Genomic DNA, 22,883 nt, shown 5'->3' with positions numbered 1-22,883 from the left:
GAAAAATTACATATTTAATATTTAATTTCCGATGAAATGTGATTCAGTTTGTTTTGCAATTAGATGTTTTGCTGTTTTTCCCACACCACCTAATTGAACAGCTCCCCATTGTTAGAGCTATTATCTTCACTGCAATAAATACAGAATATTTTTGGAATATACGGAGACGTAGACGCAGGTCAGTTGTTGGCGCTGTACTATTTCAGTTTTCTAATTTGTGATATCAGCGCAACGAGAGTTCATATATAAACGTGATGTAAGGCCCATTTACCTGATGAGTTGCCAGGGATAGATCGTGCTTATTTCGTCTCTATTTCTGGCTTATACTCGATGCTCTTAATTTAGCATTTAACAGGGGGAAATGTATTAATCTATTATAACAAAAAGCCCTTTGTAATTTGCCATGCCCTTACAGGGTGTCACATGATGCTTTACAACAATCTACCAACTTAAATAGTATTTTATATGCTGTTACTGTAACATGCAAATAAATTATTTGACTTTGACTTTACACTCAATCTTAAGCTCAAATATTCTAAGATTATCACTTTGACACTTTTACATTAACCGTTTATTCAAAGTCAAAGTCAAAGATTATTTATTCCATAAGTAAAATAAATTTATATTTGAGAACGTCCCATTTAAGCTACTGCTCGTTCTCTTCGCTGACCTCCTCAGAAGAACGAGCAAGAACCTCTAGGGATTGCTCTTTTCAAATAAACTTAAATAATAATAATAACGCACACACTCAACATAGCCCCGCACTAGGGAAACCCTGTGTCGCGGGTGCCATGGACACACACATAGACAACCACAAATTACACCCAAACTCACAAGAGAAATAAATGTAGGTCATACAAATATTTCGCCCGGCCCGGGAATCGAACCTGGGACCTCTGCGTGGCAGTCCGGCATGGTAACCGTTCGGCCACGGAGGCAGTTAAAAGTAAATGCTATGGAATACACTTTGAATCAAATTTGTGTGGATTCTGGAGCCGTCGTCTTTCCATACATCTTTATCTAACACGTAGTCTTCAATTTTGTAATATGATTTTTCGATCAAAATATTTTTAATGTAGTTTTTAAGATAAACTTAATATATGCTCCGGAATTTTATTGTAAAAACGTATACAGTCCCCATAAAAGAGTTGTTTACCTTGGTTAAAGGAAATTGTGGTACCATGAGTTTGGACTTAGCTTTAAGGTTAATAAGAAGATATCCATATATCTTCTTTCTTATTGAAATTATGTATATTTTTACGGGCATATAAAATATATGAGTAAATGTACTGTGATGCCACAGTCATGATATCAGTATCCTTAAACTTTTCTCTGGGAGAAACCCGAGAGCCTAGACGGTACACAGAACGAATCGCTCGTTTTTGCAATACAAATATGGTTTGAATATCTGCCGCTTTACCCCACATGAGAATCCCGTAGGACATTATACTTGGAAGTAACTAAAGTAAACTAGTCTAGCAGTACTAACATCGGTAATCTCACGTATTCTGCGGACTGCGTATGCAGCGGAGCTTAATCTGCTGGCCAGGGAAGATATATGTGGGAACCATTGAAGTTTACTATCTAAGCTCATTTCCAAGAAGACTGCCTTATTAACAAGGTCTAACTTTTCTCCGTTTATTTCTATTCTTGGACTAGTCGATTTTACGTTAGGTAATTCAAATTTAACACATTTTGTCTTCTTGGCTTCTTATGTAGGTAATACATAGTATCAAGTTTCATAAACTTGTACATGGTACATAGCTACATAGATTGCAATGTAACTTGAAGAATTCATGTCTGAATGAACATTGTCTTAAGTTAGTCTTATTATAGTTATAGACATCCCGCGGCTATTACTTAAAAAGTACAGCAACTACTTCAAATATTGTAGATAAGATATTTTGCTCCATGGATATATTATTTTGTTTGAGAAGTAAGTAATACTACATTCAAAGACTTGTAGAGAGCTCTTGCCTCATCTGGGAGTCGAATGGACCCAGAAAACTAAAGACGTCATGTATTTTTATGGTGCCGATTACAATGATTAACGACTTCTAAGTAACATATTACCTTAAACTAAATACCATAAACACCATGAAATTTATTTGATTTTTAGTTCAGGGCTTAATCATCGTCGCAAGCTCGACGTTTCAGACGTATTGCAACGTCCACGGTCTCGAAGGGACTGAAGAGACGGGTGTCAACATCTTCTAGCCGTGCGAGTTTTTCCAACCACTCGCACTTGGTGACAACCCAAGTGCACAAATAAATAGTGAAGACCAAACGTGAAAGTTTAAAGAAAACCATGAAATTTTACATTTAAATTTAGGAAAATGATCTATACCTCTATAGCCTCTATAAATGTCAACAAAATTTTGAAATAAATTTAGAGAAGAGTTATTTAGATTTATTTCTAAATTACTGTTTTTGAGTGCTATAGTCAAGTTTCATAATTTCGATACGTAGAGACCATTTCCATACGTAGAGACGTATCGAAATATATTATTTATATAGTTATATATAGTATAACCAGAGGCAATGCTTTTTTTTAATACATCATGTAGGCAGCAAACAAGCATACGGCCCGCCTGATGGAAAGCGATTACAGTCGCCTATGAACGCCTGCAACACTAGCGGCGTCACGAGCGCGTTGCCGACGATTTAGGACACTTGTCAAACCCCTTTTGAAGGACTCCATGCTGTATGCCTGCGGGAAAACCCCAACGGGGAGTTCATTCCACAACCTACTTGTACGTGGGAGAAAGCTCCTCTGATCTGTACTACAAGATTGACTCGGTTCCAGGGTGTGAGGATGGACTCCCTGCCGGTGGCAAGCGGTGCTTGTCACATTGTACAGGAAGCAAATCGCTTCGATGAATACCCACTGATTTTGTTTATTGGGAACGTATTTATACAGATGTCCGTCTTTATACAGATACCGATAGCCGGCCGGATTTGGCCATTTCCCCAAGCCTCACCCATCTAGACCTGTTACTAATTTTCATTTACCTTAAAAATTTGTAACAGCCGCTTTGTATTTATTACGTTTCGAGTGTCGATATATTTAAGTGTTGCACTGACTGATGTTTGAGCGACAGGTGATTAAATTAATTTCAATGAATTTAATTAAGGCGAGTCAAGGAGATAAAGCGGGAAAATTGGTTTTGCTAGATCAAATGTTTTAGATATTTACTAAAATGACGATTGTATGGTTACGTACGACATTGAACTTTAATTGTCAGCATTGACATGGTCTAGTTCTAGTTTTATTTTGCTATAGTAAGGTGCGCTAGTTCTAGTTATTTTGTTCATGTGGTAAATCGTATCATGACATTTTATTGTATTTTTGAGTTAGTTAGTTACCAACTCCTAAACAATAAACATCAATAACATTTAACATTAACGTATTTAAAACATTTACAATACTTTATTTTACATTACATTTATAATTAAACAACATTACCTTTAAACTTATAACATTTTTAATTCCAACAACTATTCCGAAAACACCCTCGTGATAACGGTTACCGCGTCACGATCACGAAGTAACATCCTGTAAGGACAGAGTCGCTATTCTGCCCTTACAACGATCTTACCAAAATACGCGACACACTTAATAATAATAATAATAACGCACACACTCAACATAGCGCCACACTAGGGAAACCCTGTGTCGCGGGTGCCATGGACACACACATAGACAACCACAAATTACACCCAAACTCACGAGAGAAATAAATGTAGGCCATACAAATATTTCTCCCGGCCCGGGAATCGAACCCGGGGACCTCTGCGTGGCAGTCCGGTATGGTAACCGTTCGGCCACGGAGGCAGTTTACTTAAGAATATTGTCTAAGGAATGTGCTAATTTGTTATACGATAAAATGTACTGTATCCGATCATATAAAATCCTGAAAACAGGCTAAAATAAAAGTAAAAAACTAATTATTTAGGAATTAAATATCTAACTTTGAGCAATATTTTTATATGGAGAAATTAATTTTAAAGTACTACAAAGAACCTGCTAAATTCTGATATTCAACTGAAGCCCTATGGTTATTAACATCACACTTATTTCAAAACTTGAAAATTGCCCAGCTGTTTAAAGACACGCAGCGCCGTCCACTGCCCTATCAGTCGCCATCAGGCTCTTGTCAACACCGGATCTGTGCCAAATTTCCTCCGCCTGTTCTTATTTAATCGTATTAATTTTCCGCGAGCGGATTGAGGTACACATCTCTATGTACGAGTATATTAACCTAAAATCTAGGCTCGCGTTCAAATACGTAGCCTTATAATCTTATCGTTATTTGTTAAATATTCGATAAATTATTATTGTTTATTTTTATTATTTTATTTTTTATTTATAAAATTTAAATTTATATATTTTTTTAAATTAGCGCACTACGTCTCCCGCTACGATTAGATTCCTCTGTCTCAAAGGTTGTCTGGAAGGGATCGTTCCTAGCGATAAGACCGTCTTTGCCCACATTAATTTTAAGTTGTTTATGTACTGTTCTTGTTTTTGTGTGTGAACAATAAAGTGTTTATCTATCTATCTAAACTAGGTAATAGATTGATTGAACATAAAGACAAAATGAGGTTGAATGGCAGCGCAAATGTAATATGCGACTCGACTTTTGTTTCTAAGAAGAGTATGCGTCATACAATGCTGAGATATCGCCGCGAACTACTTACGTACCTCAAGCAAAGTCTGCCGCATATGGTATGCGTGCAATTAAAATATTTTCATATTAACTGCTGGATTTTGAATTTTAATGCTTTGTCTTAAAGCAAGTATTTAACAGTTTCGACTTAATAAATTTCTATAAATAAACATTTAAGTCATAAATATAACTTTAAGTGCTTTCATCCATAAATTATACCGTGACGGTAACTTTTAAATTCAATAGCGGCCAAATATATTTACTTTAATTCACCTGGTAAAGATTATTACTGTACAGTAAATATGGTAAAATTTAGTTTAGCCTAATTCTAATACGTTTCGCGGAATGGTGACTTGGCGGCTTATAGGCATTTTTATGCCTATGTCAGGCACCACCCTCTCACAAATAAGGTTTAATATTAAACTCACTAGTCAATAAATAATTGGGACTATCAGCGCCAAGGTGGTGTAATTAACTTAATTATTTTCTACAATATTACTTTGAATGATACAATAAAGTACATAATTATTTTATAATTGGATGATATTTTCATGTATAAAAAATATTTTATTACCATTTTTTCTTACACATGATAATTATAACTTTTTATAAAAAAACCGACCTCAAAACTTCATGGAATTATAATAATATCTATTAGCCAAGTTTTATTGAAATCGGTTAACGGAAAGTGCGCAAAACCGGATTCATTCCCTAGTTTGCTACCTTTACAGGTGGAACATTTTCTTCAAATTTAAATGGGATCAATACTGAGGTATGCTCTTTCCAACAAAAAAAAGAATCATCAAAATCGGTTTACAAATTAAATAGTAATTGGGTAACATACAAAGAAGTAAATACAGTCGGTTTGAGAACCTACTCCGTTTTTAAAGTCAGTTAAAAATAGCATCTAAATATAAAAGATAGGTAGATAGATAGATAACACGTTTATTCAGCAATATAAACAGATACAAAACATTTACGATCACTTCACAGAGTATAACATAAAAGCACATAGAACATTCATTATTCATTTTAGACACATTTATATAAAACACATACTGCGAGAAAAACAAATACTGTGAGAAAAACAAACAAATGCTATAAGATGTGATAAAATTTTAATGTACCTACGACTACAGTTTATGCTGAAATGGCCCTGACTCAATATAAATACTGTAGACCGAGAGAAGTCAAATAGTGCCGGTTTTCTGCCAGTACCATATGGTGAGCGATCGCAGCCCAGTAAACCATGCCACTAAAGTGCACCACACGCAAATACATATACCTAACTCTAAATACTATATATCTGCATATCAAGTAAAAGTGTAAAATGTAAAACAAATAACGTAAGTAGTGTAAGTAATGTAGGTAAAACAATACAAGTAAAACAGTTACAAACGTTAGTATCATTTAAAGTATTGTTGTAGAAAAAATTAATGTGGTTTAAACAATTTTTGCGCTGATAGTCTCAATTGATCTTGTATGTTTATAGTTGTAAATTGACGTATATGCGTGTGAGGAAACAAACCATCGAAGTCAATATATTAGGCGTATTTCTTTTGTAACAATAATGTGTATTATCACAAACTGTTGCGAGAGGCAATGTGCGATTAATTGAAATAAGCGATAAGTAGTCATGATTCGTTTAACTCCTAATCATAAGTCACAAGTGGGATCGATATGGATTATTTACACTTACAAAATTTGTAAGCTTATCTGTACAAAACCGATAAGGTATCTAGCACTAGTTTTTTAATAATAAGCAAACGGGCATTTTTATCATTGTTTTGTTACTTTTTTATAAGTATCTCAGTGAAAATAGATTACATACCATGATTTATTTTAAATAGATTGAAAACTTTTTAATCTCCTGTGACCTAATCTTTGACAATACAGTTACCCAGAACTGTATCAACACATACACCCTCTTTTTACTATCCGTCGTATCTGATACTGTTGTCGTAACTATCTTAACACGTACGATCGTAATCTGTTTTCAACAACGAACTATTTTTAATAATTGTCAGCTTTTTAGATATCACTATAACGATGAGTTCTTAGGATCTATATTGCTATACTTCATAAAGTATTTCGCGTTTTACTTGCGAGGCGTAGAAATGAAACATCGAAAATAACTTCATCTAAAGATTATTATGTCGGTAATAAAAGAGACAATATGTGCCACTGTTGTGCACAGACTCATACAAGGACGTCTAATATTTACTTGATTACTAAATGAAATATAAAAAATCGATTTAAAAAGTTCGTTATTTTGCATGTATTTGGCAAGTTTTATTGAAATAGGTTACCGGAAAATGCACGAAACCGGATTCACCTCCTAGTTTTCCATCCTTAGGAGGTGGAATATTTTCTTGAAATTTCAATGGTACCAATACTGCGGTACCCTCATTCCAACAAAAAAAAAATCATCAAAATCGGTTCACAAATGCCGGGAGCAATCGCGTAATATAACACACAAAAAAAATACAGTCGAACCCAAACAACTTTCCTACATCTAACTGTCTACGTCGTTGAATGGTTACCATGCTGGTCTGTCTCCCGGGCCGGGAGAAACATTTGTAAGGCCTACATTTATTTCTCTTGCGAGTATGGGTTTAATTTGTGGTTGTCTAGTGTGTGTCCGTGATACCCGCGATACAGGTTTCTCTAGAGCGGGGCTTGAGTGTGGGACTTATTATTATTGTCTACGATTAAAAAAAAAAAGTTGCAAACTTGCATCATTTCTTCCGTCCATTTGAACGAGAACCAATATATTTCGAGTGAATTCACAAATCATAACACAGGACTTTGTATTGACAAAAAACGTTTCGAATTAAAAAAATATAATACCTACAAACTGCGGCCCGCGTGACATGCGACTTTCATGTGAGCTCGTGGCATTTCTCTTGTCATACAATTCATTATAAAGCGAAATATAAATTATAAGTTATTAAATAAAGCATTTATTAGAAAGTACATAAAGTATCATTTGTAATAACCGTTTGTAAGCAAAGATTTTAAACGATTTTCCTTGAATTTTAGGCGTGTCATTTATCTCCGTGTCATAGTTACGTGACAAACACACCTTATGCTGTTAGACAAAAGAATTTTGTGCCAATTGTTTGTGTTCTTTCTATTTAAAACAGTTCAATATAATTTTTTATAACATATATTAAACACAGTCATCAAGTATATAACCAGAAATAGAAACGAAATAAGCACCATCTATCCCTGGCAACTCATCAGGTAAATGGGCCTTACATCACGTTTATATATGAACTGTCGTTGCGCTGATATCACAAATTAGAAAACAGAAATAGTACAGCGCCAACAACTGACTTGCGTCTACGTCTCCGTATATCCCAAAAATATTCTGTATTTATTGCAATAAAGATAATATCTCTAACAATGGGGGGCTGTTCAATTAGGTGGTGTGGGAAAAACAGCAAAACATCTAATTGCAAAACAAACTGAATCACATTTCATCGGAAATTAAATATTAAATATGTAATTTTTCAATTTTCGTCCATTATAGCAAAAGCTTAAATTAAACTGGTCGATTTGAAGTGAAACAATTGACGACACTCGTCAATTGTTTCGAATTCGGGCTGGCCAATCGGAGCGCAGTTGTCACCGTAATGATTAGCCAGAATAGTTTTCAAACAATTTAAATTACACTTCGTCTCTAATTCTGGTTATATACTCGATGTTACTAATAAACAATGCCCGAGTTACCTTTGGCAGTCCAAAGGTAATAAAATCAGTTTCAGTACTCACCTGCCAGTGCATATCGCCCATTCGTACAGTTTGTCAAGCAAGCTCTCGCTGAGTAGGTACTCGAGACAGGCAGCTGGGCTGGTGGCCGAATTGATCTCCCTCGCTTTAGCCTCAAGCACGAGTAAGGTCGCCAGTTGTTCCAGATGATTCACCACGCCAAGTACGTCATCATGCAAGTTTAGTGGCTGAAAAAAGTATCAATTACAATATGTAACAAATTATATAGATTTTAAGACTTTCGTGGTTATTCACTAGTCCACGATTACAATTAACGAACTAGTCGTCACTAGTTGACGAGTTGACTCGTCAAGTTGACGCGTCAACCCGTGACCATGGAGCGTGCAACCGTTCCGAAATATCGGGAAAATAAAAAGAAGTCATACCGTGGTAAGAAACCTGATACTAGTGATAATCATTTATGTAACAAATTTTCAAAAAGGTTCTTTCAAAAAACAATCTTATTTCAATGTAAGCTTATAAGTAAGCTTATTATAATATTGCTCTTAATCGTACCATGACAACACTATCAACCAAGTAATGTATTATTGCTAAAGTGACTGAAAGAACGAATGATTTCCCAATATTGTCTATTTCTTACTAAAAATAGGAAAGAAATAATGCTATATGAACTGTGTAATGCCATCTCTTTGTTTTTTGATGTTCCGAATTGTCGTATCGTAGTTTATTGATAAAGTACTTAATATTATTTACATTCAGAGAATTTCAACTGCCAAAAATAGAAAAGCTTGTAATAATGAAATCTATTAAAATTACGTTGTTTTCAAATATTTTTCCGCATTTTGATGAAGAAAAATAAATAAAACAAGTTGAGCCTTGATGGTCACGTTGTGAATTCGGAATTATAGTCTAGTGTCAACTGTTAGTGTCGCCAAGGAGCATATAGATGTCGCTGTCACGATTTTACGAAATAAACATCGCGTATTTTTATTTAACGAGAAATTATTTCCTATGTACTATTAAATAAAAAAATAACAAAATATTGAAGAGATGTAAATGTAAATAAATAAGTTCAACTTTTAATCATTACAAATCAATATTAGGACAATAAAACTGAAAATAATATTGTTTCAATTGCATCTGTGTAACTATTTTAAGATTGCTAAATTTGACATAAGAGCAATATTACTTTAATGTTAAAGTCACGTCATAGTACGACCTGCGTGAATGAATAGTCACAAAGCTGCCAATAAAACATCATAGTTTTAATATTATAATAAGCTTACTTTAAGGGCGTCATGGTGCAAGACGTCAACGAAAGGTTTAAAGTAATACAATTTTAATAGGTTGTGGTAGTCCTCTGTTTCTGGTTTGACTGTATTGGTTTCTGTTTATTGATTGATTAATTGCCATAATTAACTGCCTCAGTGGCCGAATGGCCACCATGCCGTTATTGTTACGGTTACTGCCATGCAGAAGTCCTAGGTTCGATTCCCGGGCCGGGATAAACATTTGTATGGCCTACATTTATATCTCTCGTGAGTTTGGGTGTAATTTGTTGTTGTCTATGTGTGTGTCCCCAGAAACTTTGCTTTTGTGGCACACACAGTGGTATTTACACAGGTGCATATTTCCATACCTACCGTGGTTGTAATAAGAACAGTAAGTCTATATGTATTTCAAACATATTTATTGTTAATACTGTAACCACGGCAGATAGCTACATAGTGGTAGTTATGTTATCTCGCAAATCTACACATTTCCAAGATATTTGTCATCAATTTGCAGAATTTTGGTTGAAATATAGTACAGTTCTGAGTACAATGTTCCCTTTTTGTCTTTAAATAAAGAGAAGACACGAAATTTGTAAGTTTTCTGTATGGTACGCAATATACAAGTTAATGTTCTCCTGGCTACAAAAGAAAAGTTTTTGCAGTGAAATAAAATTTTTTCACGGTTTCATCTCAGAAGCAATTAGATATATATTGATAACTCAGAAATTTTGTTTCATGGTGTTATATATCTTTAATTTTATCAAGAACAAATTAAACCAAATGTAGTATATATAATAAACCAAATTGAAATAGGAAGTACCTAATTCAATTTGAATTTGAGCACTATATTTGGGAACAAGCACCCACTTGTCTATCTTTGTTGCCGTGTGAGAAAGAGAGACAAAGAGATTTTCAAAATTTATTTTGTTACTAAAAAGTACAGACTATTCAAATTTCAGAATAGTAACCCAAAGTGACAGTGCCTCCAAATTCTGACTGGCACTGGAACTGTTACGGGCAGGCGTGTCACTTGATATTATGAAAAAATGCAACTAGGAAAATGCATAGAAGGGTGGTTGTCTCTAAATATGAGTATGAGTACCTGTGACTTGAGAATGATATCATGCGCCTGCTGCCAGTGTTTGCAGAAAGAGCTGTAGCAGGCGTGGGGCTCATAGTCGTGGCGTGGGTCGAGCGACCGCGACAGCTGCCGCGTCAACGTCAGTGAGGTGTTCCTCAGCCAGCTCATCGTAGACAGCGCCATCTATTCCACCATCTGCATAAATCGTTATTTAAAATTAGACTAATTTTCAAGATCTGGTCTACTGCAGATATTAAATTTCGCAAATTACAACAACTAAACAACCCTAAACCTAACAGTTTGTTTTACGTTTTGTAGTTACAAAATGAATCATATATATAGTAAATTATGTAAAAAGTATGGACTAGTACAGGATGTGGCTAAGTGTGACAATTGTGACTTAAATTGGATATAAGAGAAGCATTGCTTTGTTTCATGAAACATGAGGTTTAGATCCGTAAACATTGTTTCATATTCATTGCACAACATTGAAGTTTTTATAAGAGTGAAAGTTGCTGACCACAAAATATTTCACTACATGCAAAATTTGTTTGGAAAAACATACTATTTAATTATACTATGAGTACTGCTACAAAGACAATACAATTGGTTCCTGGTTATACTTTATATATATATGTCATTCTAGAGGAAGAAGAAAGACATTGTTTTTGTTACATGTCGTTTCACCTCCCTACAAAGTTTATTACGTTGTCCATAAGTGCTAAGAAGATAATATCAGGAAATCGCATCGTTTTCGAGTACTGACAATACAAACGTAAAAATTTGATTTAGTATTTATAATGTCAGCAGAAACACAACTTACACAAAAAACAAAAACACACACAGAACAAAGTTGAGTGCAAAATAAAGACACAAATATTTGATATAGTGTTACTATCAGTTTTTGTTTTTATCAGCAATGTTTGTTGTTCAGTTCTTAGTAGTAATAAGTGTTGTATAATGGATATAAATAATAATCATTTGTGGCAGCCTAGCGGGTATCATGTTCCAATTTCAAGTTAATGAGATTGTTGACAATCAGTTGATTATGATATGAATGAGCTATTATGCTAAAGCTATTATTAATAAAGAGATAAAACATTATAACAAGAGCAGAACAGACCTAAGAATGAGCAAACTTCAAGGAAGTAAGACCACACAAAGAGTGCATATCACCCAACTATGAATGCAGAAAATCTTCTACCATATTTTGTTCAATTACATTACTATGATAGTGTATTTGGGAAAACAAGTTTCGTAATTGTAATTAAAAATATAACTATTTTGTTTCAAATTTTTGCCTTCAATTCTTTTATTTTTTAATCATTCCAAGATTTCAGAGAGAGGTGTTACCCACTCTAAGGGTATCACTTGAAGTTTACGTAAATATACATCGCTAATCATGATAATTAATTATGGCAATGTTGTATTAATGTATATTTATTTTTTTATTAATGTATTTTTAATAATTTATATTTTTAAATCTTACGTAAAATTGAATAATTATTTTTGTCACCTTACTTCCTCAAACTCTAACCTTTAACACAAAGTTATTGAAATGCAAAAAATGAATTGTATACAAATTTTGCTGCCTGATTTCACATCGCATTTCCTTCATATTTACACACTGGTTTTTATGTATTCTTAAAGTAATGCATCCAAATTAAAGCTCTTGATAATAAATTTAAAATAAATAGAAAGTTTTGCCATCTCCTAAATAATCACTCTTTATACAACATGAGTTTGAGAAAGTAAGGCATTGATATATTACAAGTCTTGAGACATTTAATTTATAGAAATTTATTCAATATTAATTTCACCTGAAACAACATGATACAGTGTGCTCTGAATATGTGTTATAAATGAAACCAATTTTAACATGTAACATGGCAGGGTTTTGGTTTTCCTTAATCAGACTATCATAGACATTAAGGTAACAAATTATTTCACAATGATTAGTCTAACTGCTAAACTAGTTAATAACATGAAAATGTAATTAAGTAATTAGTGACATTTAAGGATGAATTGTTAAAATGTCAAAACTAAAACTTTATATGATATTACTACAGACCACACGCAAAATAGGCGCTTTGTCGTCGAGTTGCGGAAACCAGCCTGTTGCACCAAGTACCAAATGATATTACTGTCTATATGAATAATTATAAGAAAAAGTACAAAATATTCAACTTTATTATCATTATACCATGTATACTTTCACTTTGACATAGCATCTTTATTAAATAGAAACAATGGTAGAAGTGCGAGAAAATTCAGACAACATCGTCTGACAGAGGCCGCTTGAGACATTGCCAAACGTGTCGGGCATCTCAAATCGTAGTCGAGGTGCATAACTGGATAAAATCAAATGATAAGCATTTTCATTGTATATATTTAACAAAAATAATGTTATGTTGTCAATAGAGAATGTAATAATTGTGGTACAGTATAGAGACTACCACTACAACAGACATTTCATTTCACTACCTTTTTAATTACTTAAACCAATTTATTCATGGCCCAAATAACAAAACCCTACCATACCACCCTACATACCAATAGCACCCCCATGAAGATGACTGCCATTGTTTACATGACTTAGTTTAGGTTAGGTTAAAATTGTTCCATATACGAAAGCCAGTCAACATAACGACCACTTCCTACCTCACTGACACTGCAATTCTATCAATGAATATGTTAATCAATTTCATAAACACAAGCAAGGACACGATGGTAAACTTGACATTATGGGTGAGATTCTTTTCATAGCGTGATAGTACAAGCACCAATAACAGAATAACGATAATGATTTAAACGTACGGCAAGATGATCCTCAAGTCGAAAATAGATGCAGCAGCCTGCTCGAAACCACAAGCTGTAGGTACATGATACGCAGTAGATATCACTCCGGAATTATGTCACCAAGCACACAAAGATGCATCATTCAAAACTTTCCGTGCAACACAATACAGAAGCTATGACGATTTTATTATTACTCAACGTCTTGTTTAACATAAAAAACGAACGAAATCATGCAAAAGTCTTAATTCAGAAAAAAGAAATACAATACTGCAAAACGACGAGAGAATGACAAATAAATTGACACAGCGTGTTGCCAGAAGAAAAAAAAATTGCTGGAGTTGCCAACAATGTTTGGAATACTTTTGTTAAGCGGTAAAAACTGGGTAAAAACCCACGGTAAAAACGAAACGAAAGGCCATACACACACTCACATCTCTATGGAAACACTAGTAAAAACCCAAAATTAAAATAGTCTTTTTTCTTCCTTAAAAGAGTGGTCGGCAATATTATTTTTTTAACCGACTTAAATAAAGGAGGAGGTTATACGTTCGGCAGTATGAATATGTTTTATGCATAGATTTAGTATATAGGTATACTAAATCTATGATTTTATGTAAGTTTTCTGATATCTCCATCAAGTTTTGAAAATTCTTTTTTTGTTTGAGAGGGTGCACTCTCGTGGTGGACCTTGATGCTGTTCTGGGTTCGTTTCGGCTATCACAAATTACTAATTAATTTCCGCAAATAAAAGTCGACTTTTCACTTGACACAATACGTGTAATCAACAAATCACCGTCACCATGACAACCAGAAAATCAAATAAATGAGCAAAGGAGTCCGTAACAGTCCCATTGTCACCAAGAAGTCAGAATCTGATGAGTGGATGCATTGACTTACAAATAAATGGACGACGGGTCTAATACAAAAACCACGAAAAAAATGTCCCAAGTCAACCTATTCGAAATTTAAATTGTAATGTCATCGCAGTATCGCGCTGTCAGTAGAACAAATGAAGACTGTCGCGCTCTGTATACGATTTTAGCGCCTTACAAGTGCGGACACTTTTTAGCGCGGACCCGACGTCCATATAATTGTAAGTCAATGAGTGGATGTATAATTGTAAGTCAATGAGTGGATGCATTGACTTGTGGATGCCATGGAAACATATGGAAATCAAAAAAAGCCGATAGGCAAAAGTTAGAACTATTTTTTAATAATATTTTTTTATGACGTTTTCTATTCGTAGTAACTACTACACCTTAGGGCGTGTTTATTCGACACGAATTTCATCGTGCTCAAGCCGCACAGCTGCCGCGCGGAGACCGTGTGGCCGCCGCGCAGCGACCGCGTGCATGTAACTGTAATGGCAAAATACGCTTATGTCCTTAGCTTTTACGTTTTAACTTAGATGAGCGTTCTGGCAAATGGGCGAGACTGGCTTGTCTTTGGTCTACGCAGCGGCCGCGCGGTTTTATTATTCCGAGGAATTTTAATGTTGTTATCTAGTAAATAGAATTCAGATTCGCCATTAATGTAAGTGAAAGCGTGGTAAGTGGGCGGGCGCCGCGCGAAAACTTTCTCGTCGTGCTTCTGAGCGCTTAAACTCACACTAATAGAATTTTTCGACATTTTTATTACGTCCGTATCAAAGATAAAACTTGCAATAGTTTGTTTATGAGCCTCAAAATATACCCTCATATTTAATCATTGTCGGAAAGGGATTTTACACAGGTATAACGCCTATCTACTCAGTCATAGTCATCGTTTATTGGGAGTTCCTTTATTTGGTGTATTTGGTGTTTTCTTTAATTCACACCACTACTCATTTGTAACTTGTGGGTATAGCCAGAGACAGAGATAATAAAACCACCAAAAATATCACAACACAAAGTTTTATACATAGAAGATAAAAAATATCGTCCATTTAGCACTAGATAGCATTGCCACGTCTAAAAAAGATTTTTATACAGCCTATGTTACAGATACAGTGTTTGACTGCTACCAGATGGACTGCATGAGCGAAGATAATACCTATATACAATATCACTGTATGCAGCCGAAACCGGCTACGTGTTCTCTCTAGTAACGTTACCTTTTGCCGTTATTGAAAAATCAAGTTGTTTCAGGCACAAAAAACATTATTATCTTCTTAAGAATATTAGTTGCTGCTGCTGCTTCTCAGAGTATCATTCACATCGACTGCATGCGATGCTTTCAGCTGAAGTCTCGACTGCATGCAGTCGAAGCAACAGTCTTAGTTTACAGGAAATAGCGGACGAATAGAGGACAGCACGGATCGTTCCCTCTACGGCACGGATACTCATTCGATCATAATGACACCGTACTTTACGTGTATTCTTATTGCGCTTGACACGCATCAACATCTCATTTCAGTTGCTGACTATAATTGAGGGTTTGTTGATCAGGTGGCGGATAGGCGCTTGTATCGTCATTCGCGTTATCGGCATTCGCACTCACGTAGGACACACTTTGTCTGTTGCTCCGACGGGAAATGAGTGACAATTATTGAGTTCCATCATGTTTCTAGAAACCATCCCCGTCCATACCACACAGAAGCGTAATTGGATTCCTATTGTTCCCAATAGGTTCCCTATAGGGAGAGCGGGGCTGAACGTTCCGAATTTCAAATAACTTGCAGTTTTGTACTGAAAACGAAGGATTTGATTTTCAACATGTGGAAATGTTGAACAAATGTTTATCGCTTTTTGTAATAGTATAGTTACTTCTACTAATATCTCAATAGTCTTTTTCATAGAGGCTAATTTTTGACAAATTTCGGTGCGGAACATTCAGCCCCGCTTTGGGGCGCGTTGTTCCGCCTTTGAGGCAAATTGTTCCGCCTAGATTATGACAGAATAACAAAGATTTTCTTAAATAAAACCACCTATTTTATAATTGTATGTATGTAATGTTTATATTATGCACAACTAACTTAAAAAAACAACCACATTCTTATTCATCAGTAATATTATTCATCGCTCATTTCTTCATCTGAATCACAGTTCAGACAAACATGACATGAGCCCGTTTGTAGTTTGGTATCCTGAAAACAAAGAAAAAAGGTTATAAACATTTTAAGTATGATTGCGGGTCTATTGGGGGAAGTTGTTCCTAGGAACAACCAGCCCCTCGAGGGAGGAACTTATAGCCCCAAACTACGTTTTTATACGAAGACTGATATACCGGCAAAGTAATGAAATCAATAAAAAAAATACTCAAGCAATAAGATTTCTTACTAATGTCACTACAATTTAGAAAAGTTACGTATGAATCGGCCTATAATAAACAAAGACAGACCAAAAAATTTAAACAAAATTTGCTCACGTGATATTTTGACAGCTCCACGCACATAGCCACACGTCGTCGCCGGAGTAACTGAAATGGCTGCCGACAAGATGCATCACCTGACGCTTTAACGACGCGCTTCACATGTATTGCTACATATTTTCCTTGCAAAGTTATTGCTGTGAGAACAACTTACCCCGGGAACTATCAGCCTCGGGCTCCCCAACATTAATGATCTACCCAAAGCACTAAACTCAACAAGCATTTTAATTGCGTATGACCTGACAGTGGTTTTTTCATGTGCAGATGGAAAAGATTTAAATATTAATATTAATAATATATTAAGTAATGTAAACAGCTGGCTCAAGGATCACAATGTAATATACAAAAACAAAGCTAATACATTTTGGACCGCAAAAAACTCCACTGCATAATAGTGAATACTTTTAACCTACTTGTAAATAACAATTGACACAAATAGAAATTGGAAACAACGCATTAATAATATCTCAGACAAACTCAGTATACTGGAGTCCACTACCTAAAACGCAGTATTATAAAAAATATGGTTTTTTTTACCCAGTTTTTGAATAATGATGTTTCATAAATAATAAATAAATTATAATAAATATATAATAAATAAATTATAGCATAAATTCCGATAAGTCGAACACATTAACTAATTTGAACTGTTTTTAAAAGAGAATTTTGTATCTTTTGTTATCTAAAACGAATATTTGACCATTTGTCACTTAGCCACGTTTTAAATACTGGACGGCAGTATGTTTAGTTATGCATTGCTACAACTGAAAAAACCAACAGCGACATAAGAATGGAAACAGCTGCTTACTATGCTTGCATGCTCATGCTTGGCTGATCTATGGTGTAATTCTGTGGGAAAATAGCACAGATGCGCTCTACAAAAGAAATGTATAAGAATATTGGTAAATGTTGACCACGTTTAATTAAATATTCTAACTGTACCGTCATTAAACATTTTAGCAAAAACAAATCAAATATTCCTTCACTTCAAAAGACACCTAGACTCAGTGAAACCTTATTTTTTTCCATTCTCTAAGGTCAAACCTCAGCCATAAAGATAGACTGGCACTATACCTAGCTCGAAATCAACGATATCTGTGTACGTACCTCGAAATTAAAAATATGCAGCACAGGATAATTCGTAATGGCAATTAAAATCTTCAATAGAATACCCAAAGAATTTCATTCAAATAAAAAAAAAATTTCATCCCAATCACGTAAGTCAATGCCAATCACATAATAATTTATTCACTAAACACCTTAGTGCAAATTTTGTTAAAAGAATGTTATTACAGTCTACAAGAGTTTTTTGAATAACTAATTAATATAATACCTATCTTATATATTTTATTCTATAACTTTTATTACAATCTAGTTTTTAAATTTTATTAGTTTTATTAGTTAAGTTCAAAAAAATATGATATAAATAAATGTTCTAAAAGTTTATTTTAATTTTATTATACTTTTTAACATTTAACAGGGTCATATTGGTATTATTTAAATTTTAAGATCAGAAGCAATAAATGCTTTGACTTCAAAGTATCGAAAAAATTAGTCTAAGGAAAAAATAGTCTAAGTTTGACTTTAACTTTCTTTACATTTCTCTATAAGTTTCTCTATCACTAGGGTAGAAGTATTCTTTGTTCTCTATGCTCACTTTAGAGTAAAAGACAGTGCTCTATGATTGTTACCTACGTATTTAAAACTTATAACAAAAAATATAATATTATATTCTTACTGTCGCCCTGCATAAATTTCTGTCCAGAGTAGTAGTGTTTAGTCTTTATGTTATTTTTACAACATGTCGAGTACATCACAGGCAAAGATTGAAATCACAAATGTTGAATCTCCATCACAATCTGTGTCGCCCGACGTCGAGGATGACGGGCAAACTAATAACGCTAAAAATAGGGAAGCTCAACCGTCTCCTAAGCAGTTTGATAATTTCATTCCGTGGGCTTGTGGAAAATGGAATTTCGCACGTGTCAATGTAACCCATAAAATTCAAGGTCTGTCCTTTAAATACGGAAATGTTTGTTAGCGTATTTTAAAATTTCATCGTGCTCACGCCGCGCAAAGACCGCGTGCAAGTAACTGTCACGGCAAAATGCGCTCTATTTGTTTAACTTTTACGTTCTTATCTTAAATGAGAGTAACGGGCGCGCGTTCGAGTCTGGCTTGTCTTTGGTCTACGCGGCTACCGCTCGGTTGTATTATTCCGAGGAATTTAAATGTTGTTGTCTAGTAAATAGAATTAAGATTCGCCAAGCGCCGTAACTGGGCGGTCGCCGCCCGGCGGCCGCGCGTAAACTTTAACGCCGCCGCCGTGTAAATGGGCGCTTAGACCATAGGTAGTCAAGTTGGATATAACTTGTTTCACGTAGTTCGTATTACCTATTTCACAAGTTTTATTGAAATCGGTTAACGGAAAGTGGGTGAAATTTAGTAAACCGGATTCTTCCCTTAATTTGCTACCCTTAGAGGCGGAAAATTTGCTTGAAATTTGAATGTGACTACAAATGAGGTGTTATAACCTTAGAAATCGGCTCACGAATCTCGTAATATACACTCAAAAGACATATACAATTAAATTGGGAACCTCGTTCTTTATTTGAAGTCGGGTAAAAATTACGTATAATTTGTAGTTAAAAATTAAGGTAAGTTTCTTTTGCGAAGTCGTGAATCATGATAGTAGGTCAATAGCAATAGAGCTCCTCGTCTGGGGAAGTAGGTACCTATTTCTGTCGCCAAGCATTAATGTGAGCATTACTGCGTTCCGGTTTTGAAGGTAAATGAGGTTAGTCGACGCATGCACTTTTCCTATCATTCTCTCAAGCGGCTTCAATTCTTCTTACCTTTCAACACCAAGGTTATGCTTGCTCAGTCCCTACTACTCCCTCTTCTCGACTATGCCGATGTTTGTTATTTGGATATTACTGAGGAGCTGCTTAACAAACTAGAGTGCCTACAAAATCTGGCCATCCGTTTCATATTCGGTTTACGTAAATATGACCATGTCTCTGAATTTCGGACTAAAATGAAATGGCTCCCAATCAGACTTCGCCGAGATATGCACGTTCTTTGTCTTCTTTATAAAATTTTAAATTACCCCCAGCTTCCTCATTATCTGTTCCCGTTTTTCCCCCTTATCCCCCAATTCCCGCCCAAAACGTACCTGTGACACTAGAACTCTTTTATATCCCCAATCCAACTCCAAATTCTTTCACAATTCTTTTACCGTAAATGCAGCTCGTATGTGGAATAAACTACCTGCTAGCATTCGTGACAGTCCATCGGTGGCATCTTTCAAACACAAATTAAAAGAGTACTACCTGTCGAACGTGTTAGATAGTTTAGGTATAGGTAACATATTTGTAAACAAATGATCTGTTATTATAATATATATTCTGCTTATGTATGTATTTATGTATATAAAGTTCATGTATGTGTGTATGTCTGTCGTATGTATATTATTATCATTTATATTTTATTCACATTTAAATTTTAATTTTGTTGTACAATAATTAGTCCCGCAGACTTCATTTTTGCACCACGGCTAGGGTTGGCTGGAAGAGATCTCTTATAGAGATAAGCTCACCTTTGTATATGTCCATTGTAACGTGTGTTTCATGTTTCTTTTCTTTGTACAATAAAGAATATATATAAGGTTGAGGGTACTGGTGAAATTACAGGAACGTGGGACTAATTATCAACTTATGTCTCAGGGTGGCGGGCGTAGTGGAAGTGCCTCTCAGGTCTTTGCGATTTAAAACTGTGTGGCACTGCAACTGTTATGGACAAGCGTGTCGCTTGCCACCAGGCGCATGATTTGTTTGTTCCGTAACTTGATATTATAAAAAAATAGTTTTAAACGTACTACCGAGTACTAAAAAAACCGACCTCAAAAGTCATTCATCCCCTAGTTTGCCACCCTTAGAGGTGGAATATTTTCTTCAAATTTAAACGGGACCACATCTAAGGTACCTTCTTTCCAACAAAAATATATATAATCATCAAAATCGGTTCACAAATGCCGTATTATTTAGTTATCGCGTAACACAAATACAACATTATTGTTATATCAACATTTTTGCTTCACATGGCTACTTAGTGTTTGATGTACTTGTAAAAATATTTCACATACAGCCAAACGTGCAAACGCTGACAAATCGTCTGTGTTTTGAAGAAAAATTTCAAAAAATGTTTAGATTTTAACAACTGTTTTAAAATATTTACGTCCTATATGAAAATTCAATCTTGGTTTTAAGTAAATTTAAGTTTAATAATTGAATTGAAAACAGGACGTAAATATTTTAAACAGTCGTGAAAAACTAAGCATGCCTGAAAAATTTTCCGAAATTGCGTTTTTGCCCTTCCTACAAAATATGACTATACCATATAGCCAAATAAGAAGTTAAAATAATGAATATGACCGTAGTATGTGTGGACGGTTAACTCGAGTATATTTTCTGGTTATATCATTTCCTAAGTTTAAAAACTACATTAAATGTATTTTACTTGAAAAGTAATATTACAAAATTAGAGACTACGGGTCGTATTCTAGAACTCTACTCAATGCTCCAGTCAATATTTGAGTATGGTTTAAAGCACTCGAAATCATACTCAAGTCCCTGCCATTAGGTTTGTATTTCCAGTGGTTGAAATCGTACTCAGATCCTAACTTGATTCATTGTGATTTTTAAGCGATTGCATCGATGCAATCGCGATTTTGCATCGTTTGTAAAAGTCTACGTGTGTATTCACTCTTAAACTGAAACTAAATAAGATATAAAAACCGATTCTAATAGAGATTAGTAATATAGAAGATTTAGTTTCGCTGATCTCAGATATTTTTTTTATACGCAATTTCGCTAAAAATGTCTATTACGTCAGTTAAGGAGGTCAGCATCTATTGTTATGCAAAATGACCGCATCATTTAATTACTAATTTTTATAACTCACTCAATGCTAACTTAACTCACGGAAATTCGGCTAAATATTGCATTACCAAACTTTATATTTATGTCTCGCATATTATCGCATATCGCGTTTTGCCGAAAACACAATATATTGTTGTTGTGCCACCGGGGTCTGGTTATGTCTTCAATAATGGAGATCACTAGTTAGCATGACAGTGCGCGATTTGCGCGAGAGCGACATAAATCTCTCGCTATATGTCGCTCTCGTGCAAGTCGTTCATGCTACCGTACAAATCGAGATGTCTTTTATTTTTCTGTAGCCAAGGTTCGGCAGGATTTTTATGGTTACCCATCGCGACGTATGCTCTCTTAACCGTGCACACATACTTAATAAGGTTTATAGATACACTGCATAGAAATATGTATAGGTATAGATGCGCTTAATATTAGATTACTGTTTTAGTTCTCGTGTCCCGATAGATAGAGCACAGCATGGTGAAGGTAACAGCAATATTTATGCCGAGAGTGTGTTCCTTTCATTCACACATTATAAGTATATCATTCATGTATGTGATGAGTAAAGCCCTATTTGTTTATATATTTATAAAGTACTTTCAAGACGTATCTACTTGTCGAGTTCTTAGGTTTTCGCATTTGTTACACTAAAGTACCTAGTGTATGTAACTATCTACTTTTTTTATTAATTTTCTTAATTCTGTGACTTTCAGGGGAGTGCCTACCTTATGCCCAAAGAAAGTACCCAACCAGGATCAAACAACGTGGAAACATAAATTTATCCGATTCCGTGAGTTCGGAAGTTTCAAATGTGAAGTCATCAATGTTGGTCCCAATAACGAAATTACCTTCAAAATCGATTTTCGATATTAAATCGAATACAGACAATAGTGGTCACAGTCTCGCATATGATTCGAGTATTCCTCTAACTACCATTTACAACATCCGTGGCGATCTCGTTGAGATATCCATAATTGGTTATAAATTAATAATTCCACAAGAGTTTTTAAAGTTGATCGGTCTCGCCCTGCCATTCCATAAA

General features: G+C 34.8%; 1 protein-coding gene across 4 annotated transcripts in view; it reads right to left on the bottom strand.

The window, feature by feature from the left end:
- Window positions 1–13,681, bottom strand: part of LOC113239440 (UPF0518 protein AGAP011705) — a 43,440-nt gene extending 29,759 nt beyond the window's left edge. For all 4 annotated transcript variants that reach the window (XM_026476448.1, XM_026476450.1, XM_026476449.1 and 1 more), the window contains exons 1-3: window positions 13,578–13,681; window positions 10,782–10,955; window positions 8,448–8,632 (exon numbers count right to left, since the gene is read on the bottom strand). In XM_026476448.1, coding sequence (XP_026332233.1) covers window positions 8,448–8,632; window positions 10,782–10,943 — 347 coding nt within the window. In that variant the 5' untranslated portion in view covers window positions 10,944–10,955; window positions 13,578–13,681. The remainder of the gene's footprint in view (window positions 1–8,447; window positions 8,633–10,781; window positions 10,956–13,577) is intronic.
- Window positions 13,682–22,883: the final 9,202 nt, after the last annotated feature.

The sequence above is a fragment of the Hyposmocoma kahamanoa genome, unplaced genomic scaffold (assembly GCF_003589595.1).
Source record: "Hyposmocoma kahamanoa isolate Upper Pololo Valley unplaced genomic scaffold, ASM358959v1 99879, whole genome shotgun sequence".
Classification (NCBI taxonomy): domain Eukaryota; kingdom Metazoa; phylum Arthropoda; class Insecta; order Lepidoptera; family Cosmopterigidae; genus Hyposmocoma; species Hyposmocoma kahamanoa.
The sequence above is the reverse complement of the archived record's forward strand: the minus strand, read 5'-3'. Positions and strand labels throughout refer to the sequence as shown.